General features: G+C 36.2%; 1 protein-coding gene across 4 annotated transcripts in view; it reads right to left on the bottom strand.

Annotated features, from left to right (window-relative positions):
- Positions 1-1,941: 1,941 nt before the first annotated feature.
- The window catches only part of CDK13 (cyclin dependent kinase 13), a 122,510-nt gene continuing 114,976 nt past the window's right edge, over positions 1,942-9,475 (bottom strand). For 2 of the 4 annotated variants that reach the window (XM_070369341.1, XM_070369342.1), the window contains 3 exons: positions 7,765-7,970; positions 4,393-4,842; positions 1,942-3,801 (listed from right to left, as the gene is read on the bottom strand). In XM_070369341.1, coding sequence (XP_070225442.1) covers positions 2,951-3,801; positions 4,393-4,842; positions 7,765-7,970 — 1,507 coding nt within the window. In that variant the 3' untranslated portion in view covers positions 1,942-2,950. The remainder of the gene's footprint in view (positions 3,802-4,392; positions 4,843-7,764; positions 7,971-9,475) is intronic. The other 2 variants (XM_070369343.1, XM_070369344.1) reach the window with 1 other exon arrangement.

Here is a 9,475-nt window from a genome sequence, read left to right as displayed (position 1 = left end):
GAGCTGCAAATACTACTTCGCTTTTTAAATATTCCTGCTCACTATCAGTGCACTGGAAGTATTATTTAAAGCCTTTGATGTTGATTGATGTACCCCAAGTACTAGAATAGTACCTGGCACTTGGTAGGCACTGAATATTACCCAGAGTTGAGCTCTGAATCATAGCTAAAGCCCTATCCTAATTCACATTCCACAAACTATTAATCAATAAACCCTTAAAACATGAGTCTTTTAAAAGTTCATGGATGACTGGGACTCTCCAAAAAAAAAAAATGGATTGAAGACTTGGGAAACATACTGAGTTACATGCAGAAAAAGCTGCTGTATCAAGAAATACATAAGGGAATTTCACATGGGAAATAATATTTTCTTTTAGTAGGTCAATTTTTTGTATTTTTATTTCATTTGCAATCTGACTTACCTGTTTCTTCCCAAAAATATTTTATGCTCCTTCAATTTCACTCAAGAATACTGATTACTGCAGTTATAACACACAGAATTATTGATTTCATAGCCCTGTTCTTTTCATTAATCCAAATTTACTGAAGTATTAGATGATACTGAAGAAGGCATTAAGAGTTTTACTACCATATTTCATCAATTTTAAGAAGCCTTCTTCCATATAACAACATCTCTGAACTTGGGAAGTATCTTAGCCTTGAGTTGTGTTTAATTGGCAACATTTTTCCTAAGTAGTGTATCTCACAATCAGTGCTGTCTTAGGGTAGTATCAGGAGCTGTAGTTCAAATTTTCAACCTCAAGCAACAATTTCCTTGTCCTCCCAGCCACTTTCCCAATATAAATATATAACTGAAATGTTAGGAAAAACTATCCAAACACAATTCAATTTTATATAAAATATTTAATTTTTAAAACACAGGCTATTCATGTCACATAAATATCTTCAATTTTAGGTTAGCTGCTATGGTCAGCAGAATTATCAAGTGTGACTATTAAGAATAACTTAGATACTGTCACTTATAGGAAAGTCTAAAGCTCTAAGACTCACCATATTAAAATTTCAGATACTTGAATACTGTAGCTATTTTGCTAAATTTCAAAATATTTCTTCACTTCCTGCAATGTAGTTTTAGTATAAGTTGTTAGTATTCAATATTCAAATAAAAGCATAATTATTTTCTTTCATTCATTTCTTTCTCAACAACAAAAAAATTCCATCAAAAGATAAAATGGTCAACTGACATGAACTCATTTTATAGCAGTAAAATGGTAAATTATTCACTTTACAAACTATAATGCTTTCCATATACTGTTTGCAATGAACGTTCACAAGTCAGATAGAGGGCACAAGATTAAAAGACTGACTTTAGAACTGGAGCAATATTCATTCAATAACAGTTGTTCCAATTTAAGATTCCAATCAAAAAATAAGTTACCAGGAGAATGATTAAAAAACAAAATGGTTAATTGGCATTTAGTGCTAATGGAAACACTGGTTATTTACCTTTGGTTCCTTTCTAGGATTACTATAATGGTACATGTGTTTGAGTGTGCACAAAAGAACTTGACACCATTACAGTTTAAATAAGGGTTAGTCCATCATTCTAAAATGAACTAAAATACAGTTACTCTAGGTATGGCAGATGTTGTAGTAAACCTTACAGAAAGTGAGAGAGAGAATAAGAGGGTTTTTTGCACTACTTTTTCTTTTCACTTTAATAAATTCAATCTAGGCAATGTTTCTAGTTAGCCGGTAAAGTGAACAGAGTTAACTTTGTGTTAGATGGCAATTATATAATTTAAAAAGTGGTGTTTGCCACCCCTCCCCCCATGAACTTTAACTGAATTATGCAAATTCTGTTATTAAGCCTTGTTTCTTTGCTATTGCCCTCCAATTACCCATGACAAAAGGAAATAGGGACAATGTGGCAGCCTGAAAGAAAACGATACTCTAAAATGCTCATTTAGCTATTACTCTCCACCATTTAAATGACAAAACTTTTTAGAACTTTTTCTCAGAAGTTAACAGAAGGTGCTGATGGGAGCTGGACTTTTATTCTCTGCTCTCACTCCCCTGTCAAGAGAAGGTGGTGTTGGAAGGTAACAGAGCCCAAAGAAAAGGAGAAAGTGTGACAGGGAGAGGGAATGGACCTAACAGGAACTGAACAGGCAGCCCCTGGACACTTGAGAGCCCTCTGCCTCTTCAATACATTGATTCCCTTTAGAAGACAAATGGGTGTAAAGGTTAACTACTTTTTCAGACCTTAAGCTTACCTGTTAAGGCACTTACTTACCCTCCCCACCCCACCCATATTTTTCATATAAAACCCACTATTTCGTTTGAATGCATTTTGCTAGGCTATGATAATCTGCAAAATAAAACAAAAATAACATTGACCATTTTTTTTATATAAAACTGTTGCATCAAGAGAAAGGTTGTGTTTTATTTTCTGAAATGAGCACAAAGTACACCTTTCACAATAACACTGAAAGCAGGTGCAAAGACTGACAGTGACCTTTGACTAAAGGTAGCTTTGTAAAAAGAAAAATACCAAATAAATCAGTGCCCTTTCTGATTGTTGTAAAACTGGAGGGGGGAGGGGCCGGGTGGTTGTTACATAAAAGTTGGTCCAAACTTACAAAAAAGCACAAATGTGCATAGTTCAGAAGATCTGCAAGAGGGCCATAAAAGACTTTTATGTCCCTAAGATTAGCATCCACTTAAAACTGCAAGAATACAAAATAAAATTGTTAACTAGAATTTGTGAAGATGTACAATCAATAGATCTAGGTTTTAGAACAGCATGAATTTAAGCAAAGGTTTTTTTTTTTGTCTTTTTTTTAACTATTGTATGCAAGACCCTTTTCCACATAAAAATAAAGCTGTTGTTGAATTAATATTATTCAAGTCTCTTGGATTGCTGCTTTAAATTGCAGCTAGAAAAGTCTTTCCAGATAAAAATGATGTGCCTGAGGAAAAACAGATACTCAGTATGGTAACCCTCTGCCTCGACCTCTGCCAGCTGATGTGCTAATGTGTCCCCTGTATCCTTGTGAATACCCAGGTCCTTGGGCAGGAGAAGTCCAGGTCTGTCCATGCATGAGGCCATGGCCACCTGGGGTTTCCTGTAAGGTACCACCATAGTTATAGTTGTGCATCTTTGCTGGCAAAGGATGAGTACTCTCTGGCCCTGTGGAAGGGTCACTGCTGTTTGCCAGCACTGCAATGGGGCCATGGCTATATTCAAATCTATGGTCCTTGTCTCCACTAAACAACATGGGACCTGTATTGAGGTAAATGTCTCCGTATCCAGCTACCGAACTGGGAAATGACTCGGAAAAGGCAGAAGGCTGAGGTGGACCACCAGAATGAGATGAAGTAGTACTGTAGTTATCCAAGGACTGAATATCTGAGTTTCCCATGAAGCTACGTCGTTCCAATGGTGGAGCAGAGGCGCTTCCGAGACCGTCATTGCTAACATAAGGAGCAGAAGAGAAAGAAGAGGATCCAAAATTGTCCTTGTAGTCTGAAGAAGGTACATAAGTATCTCCTGCTTGGTAATCAATACCACTTTCTCTTTTGGGGTCATCCTGGGGCTGATGCTGAGCAAGGAGCTGTAACAGGGCTGCTTTCACTCCGGCATGAGGGTCAGTTAACGAAGAACTAGTGGTGGGTACATGCTGGTTTTCTGTCCGGTAATCTAGATCTTCTTCAGTGACTGGTGGTGGTTCCGGAGGTTCAGGAGGTCGCTGATCAGGAGGCAGAATACGAGGCCGGTCCGGTTCTGGTGTGAGCTCCAATAGCCTCATATCTTGGTGCTGAATCAGGTCATCTTGCCCTAAGTGAAACAAAGCAAAAAAGAGAGTTGGAAGTTACCATGGAAAACAAAATTTTCAAAATACTCAGTGTTCCCTAAATGGCATAAGAAGTTCCATCCGTAGCAAAAAAAACAACCAACCAACCAAAAACTCAAACAAAAACCACCCAAAAGTCAAATGAAAAATTAAAAGGTATATGTAAGTACTAATATTCATTTGAGTTTATGGTGACAGAAAAATTTTATTGTATTTGATTTTTTAAAGTCATCTCAAATGTACCTATCTATGGCTTAAACAAAAGCTACTATATATGTAAAGTTTCTGCTTTGGTCAATCATCCAGTTATAAATGGAGTAAAAGATTACTTTTTTAGCATAGATTACATGAGAAACATCTACAGCATTATTATGAGTTCTACTTACTGCCCACAGACAATTAAAGAATCAATTCCTAGGAGTATACAGACTAAGAAACCAACCTATAACCAGTAACCTGAGTATTTTCAGGACATCAGCTAGCAAAGCTAAACAATACACATTACAGATAATCAGCAGCAGCAAGAAAAGAGCGTGAGAGCAGCCGGGTCCGCGGTCTGCTATCTGCACACTCACCCGACGCCGGCGTGGCAGGCTCTGGAGGCGGCCGGAGCTGTAATGGTGCTTCATGACCCGACCCATTTTCCCTCTCTTCCAGCAGCACGTCTTTCTGCTTTGACTGCTGAGCCTTTATTAACTGAGTCAACAGAACCGCAAATGCGCTCTGCACAGCCGCCTGGGCCGCATCAGGCTCCACTTTAGGCTGCATGTTCTGAGAAGGCTGAATTCCTCCCAATGGTTTCGAAGACTCCTGTTGTGGTGTTGATGGATCTGTCTGTTTTTCACCTGTTGCCAAAATTCCAGCAGGAAGGTTTATTTTATTTAGCTGCTGCTGAGTCTCAGAGTTTACCTTAATGTTCAACACTTGGACAAAATCAGCCATATTAACACTTGTTTTAGACTGTAGTAGGTTTAGCAGAATTGCCAATTCACTGTGGTTTAACTGCTGTCCAGGGCCTGTTTTTACTAAAACAAAATTTGTATTGGTTAGAATTGCCATAATTCACAGCTCCCCCTCCCAACAAAATGCCTCTGTATCACCATTTTAAAATGTACATGTGTGGGACAGTGTTTAAGAAATACTGTGAAAAGGGAATCTTATTCTAGTTCAATTTCATGTACATTTAAGATGTTCAGTGCACATAAGTTAAAACAAAAAAGAAAAAGAACTGCAGCCCATTTTGAATAAATTATCTTTAAGGGTAAATACTTCAAACGGAAAATCAAGACCAGCATTAGAAGCCCATACTATAGACATGACCAGGAAATCGCACCTGTGGATGGGCACTGGTGATGATGACAGCTACAATTTCAGGTTACTCTCTGAGCATATCCTTTATTCCTCACAACAACCGTATAAGGCATGCTTAATTACTGGCCCCACTTTTAAAAAAAAAAACAAAAAGCAAAACTGAAGAAGAAACTGGCATCCAGAGAGACTGAATAACTTGCTTAAGGTCACAAACTCTGTAAGTGGCAGAAATGAGATTTGAACCCAGATATTATGATTCCAGAGTCTGAACTTTTAACCATTTTCTATACTGCTCATCTAAAATAATGCTTCTTTTTTAAGAACCTAACCTTATCTTTGCAGTAAATTCAAACTGGATTTTATAGACTGTCTGATATAATGTCTTTTATTCAAATTGCCTTTATTTAAAGTTAAGCCCTCTGGGTAAATTAGGAACTTCTACAGAAGCATGCGTATCATGTACATATATATGTGTGTGCTTAGTCACTCAGTCGTGTCCAACTTTTTGCAACCCTTTGGACTGTTGCCCACTGGGTTCCTCTGTCCATAGGATTTTTCAGGCAAGAATACTGGAGTGAGTTGCCACTTCTGACTCCAGGGGATGTTCCCTACCTAGGGATCAAACCCATATCTCCTGTGTCTCCTGCATTGCAGGCAGATTCTTTACCCACTGAGACATCGGGGAAGCCCATTTACATATACCATGGCATTAATTCATCACCTATAAAACAGGTTGTCTTTCTTTTTCTAATTTTCTATTTAGACTTGTGATGGTTTATACAGGCTCTTATGCAAACTTACCTGAGTCATAATAACACGAAGGCCCTGTACATAATACTATATACATTAAGTGATAATACAGATACTGATAAGCAATTTCTATAACCACAGATGACAGACTAATAGAATTCTAAGATGAAAATGTGATGATTAATTCTATTTTTAATATATTCTCTTTACATATTTTAGTCTCCATGTGAGCTCAGAGTACCCTTTAACTATGGTGTCTCATCTACAGAAGGGACATTTTTAGTTCATGACACTTACTGATGATGTAAAAAAATGGAGCTAAGAAGATTCATTCATATTTCAAAAAAAAATAGAATAACAGTGACAGTTTGAATAGAGAAGAAAGAAAAATGAAATTCTACCATTAACAGAGTTGTAAACATGTAGAGCTAAGAAATAATACAAAATGAGCCCAAATTTCATTTTTAATCAGCTAAAATAGAGTGCAGTAACTCTCTTCTATTCCACTAGGCTGCCAGTGGAATAAGGACATGAGTTCCATGAAGAGAAGTAGAAATACAGACCTGGTATTTTTCTTAAGGAATATAACAACTGTTACCTGGGACAAGTGACCACCATCCAAATTACTTATAATCATCTCAAAGCTTTTTTTAGAAGTAGATGGTATATAAAACAAGTGACACAAACACAAACCAAGAAAACTTCTGTTGCTTCTCTTTTGTCTTTCTCCAAGTTTTACTATTTTAAACATGAAGAGAAATGATATTGAACTTGATATAGATAGCCCTCACTTTGTATAACAAAGGTGTTTTCTCCTAAGCTACGAATATCAAGTATTTCCATGTACAAGGGGAATTCACTATTTCAAGAAACTCTGAAGAATACTTCTGAAAAACAACTAATTATTTTTCATTTTTAAAGTAACATCAACACTTTATATGTAATCTGACCAAGGTCAAGTCTAGCTTGTGGATTACATGAGAAAGTATTAAAGGTAATCTTCCTCAAGCTTTCTCAGCTAGTCTACTCTATATTTATACTTAACCACCAAAAGTTCAATCTGATCCACAGATCTGTTTTAATCAACTAACTCATAGGTCAATATTTACTCATATCTTAATAAGTTTAGGGCTATTTTTCATGTTTAATAAAACACCACACACAACACATTTATTTCTTATATCTGTCTTCATAAAAAAAGTTAAAGTGAAAGTTTTCTGGATGCTTGAGGCAAAATGAGGGAGTGGATTCTATTTTTTTTTAATTGTTAACTAAGAGAGAGAAAAAACACTTCTAACAACACTGAAGAGATTGGTTTCTCATAAAAAAGCTTACTCTTGTAACAGATTGAATCAGAGGAAAAAATTTAAGTTTCCTCAAAATACCCTTCTTTATCATACTTCAAATCATTTTGGACACAATGTCAGATTCCAGTGTTTGAGATTCTGTAATAGAGTGGGAAATATTTTAAAAGTGACCTGAGAACATTATAAATAGTATGAAAGAGCTTTGAGTATGATTTCTGGCTGTTTTCTTGTATCTTTCGTCCTCCTCCTTAGACGCATCCACAGACACTGAATGCGGAGCCTCAAAAAGCAGTGTTAGTAAAAGATCTACTGACTCTCGCGTCAAGGGAAAAAGCAGAGAAATCTGACCAATCACTAATTATATGTAATTTGATACAGTTTATAAATTAATCTTACCCTGAGAGTGCTTAATATTATGTTGCTATAGCAGTGAAACATCTGTACTAGCACAATCAAATAATAAGGAATGTCAAATTCAGTGCTCAACTTTTAGCCACAAGAGCTTTAACACTACAGCAATACAGTTAACGGCAACCACAAAACAATGTGAAGCGAACCAACCCATGAAGTACTACTGACCAGGTGCTGCATTCGAGTTGCCCTGAGGTTTCAGCTGTGAAGACGGCAGCACACTCTGAGGCGTGCTAGTTCTGCTGTCATCCATGCCCAGAGACAAGTCCTTTCTGGGGGCTTTAACTGTGGAAACATCATCAGTCATGCCCATCTGCTTCTGTCGTCTTCGCTTTTTACTCCATAACTCATGACAGTCTTGCCATAATGGAAGGCTGGGGGGAAAAAGTATTAAATTGTTTGTCAATGGCATCTCTTAACAACAACAAAATGCTAATACTTAGCGTTTGCTAATATACAGCAAATATATAGTGAAATGCCAATATACATCACCAAAGCTGCCACCCCCACTCCCCTCCAAGTTTTCTTGGAAGATTTCTCACACAGGTCTTATAAACTCCTCCAACACAAATCATTCACGTGTCTGTATAGGTTTCACCTATACAGACAAACTGTTTTTCTGTGGCTTCTGTACAATCAATGAATAATAACTTATTAAAACTATGAATGAAGAGTAAATGTTCATAAAAGTAGGTTACTATTATCTTTGGTGCAATCTTTTAAAGCCAATTCTCACACTGTACATCATACACTGAATAGGACATGAAAAAAAGGTGAAAAATATGCCACTTGCAGAAAATAGACACAGAATTAAAAAGTAGCAGAGGCTAGGACATAACGTTTGTGAAAAACTTTCTAGTACAAGCTTTTTACTTTTTGATATCCTCTTATTTGCTTCTATAATCAAATGCTCTAGAATTAAACTGATGCTAAAGAGGAGTTTCAAAAACAGATTGTAATCCAGGCTTATCACTTATACTTATCATTGAGAGTTTTGAATAACTAGCAATTATCAAAGTTATCCACAATTCTGAAACAATTTTTTTGTGTAATTTCACAGAATTCACAACACTGAAGAATAACTTTTGCTTAAAAAAGACATAAATATTTGATTTATAAATATTTTCTTCTTACCCTAATAAAAAATCCAATGGGAAGTTACTATGATATCTGTTTTAAAGATAAGAAAATTGAGGCTTGGAAAGGTTAATAAACTTGCCCAGAATATCTATAAATTCCCTTAAGCAGCCCCAACCTAGTCTTCAACCTGGATATGTTAACCTCTAGGGATACAATAATATTTTCTGATGGAGTATACCTGAAATTGTTCTAAAAGTTCCATATTCATGTGTCCGCTTTCCTAAAACTGATCTTTGAGAAGGGCCTGCATGTTCAGAAAGTTCTTTCACACGTCCTCTTTCACAGTTTTATCTCATGTTATAAAATAAAGGCATATGCAACAATATTGTCGAATCTTAGCAATATAATATTGTTTAAAAAAAAGTCATTCCCAAAAGATTACAAACAGCATGACACTTTCATAAAATTAAAAGCAACTAAAATTGTAAAATATAACTTTTTATGAGTACATTTAGATGGCAACAAAAAGTATATACAAAAGAAAACAGGGATGATGGTTACCTCCAGTGGAGGAAGGCAAGGGGGATAGGTCATGGGCGGAGAGGATACGATATGAGTAAAGTAAGTTATTGTCAAGGTTCGAGCTTTTATTCAGTAAGTTCATGGCTGCTTATTAACATCATTTAAAATAACTAAGTGACTAAAAGAATAAAAGAGAGCCATGCATGGACCAATGATGAGTGACACAAGAATTATGATTAAACCAAATCTATGCACCTGAGGTCCAAAAACAAAACAA

Source organism: Bos mutus, chromosome 4, assembly GCF_027580195.1.
Source record: "Bos mutus isolate GX-2022 chromosome 4, NWIPB_WYAK_1.1, whole genome shotgun sequence".
Classification (NCBI taxonomy): Eukaryota; Metazoa; Chordata; class Mammalia; order Artiodactyla; family Bovidae; genus Bos; species Bos mutus.
The sequence above is the reverse complement of the archived record's forward strand: the minus strand, read 5'-3'. Positions and strand labels throughout refer to the sequence as shown.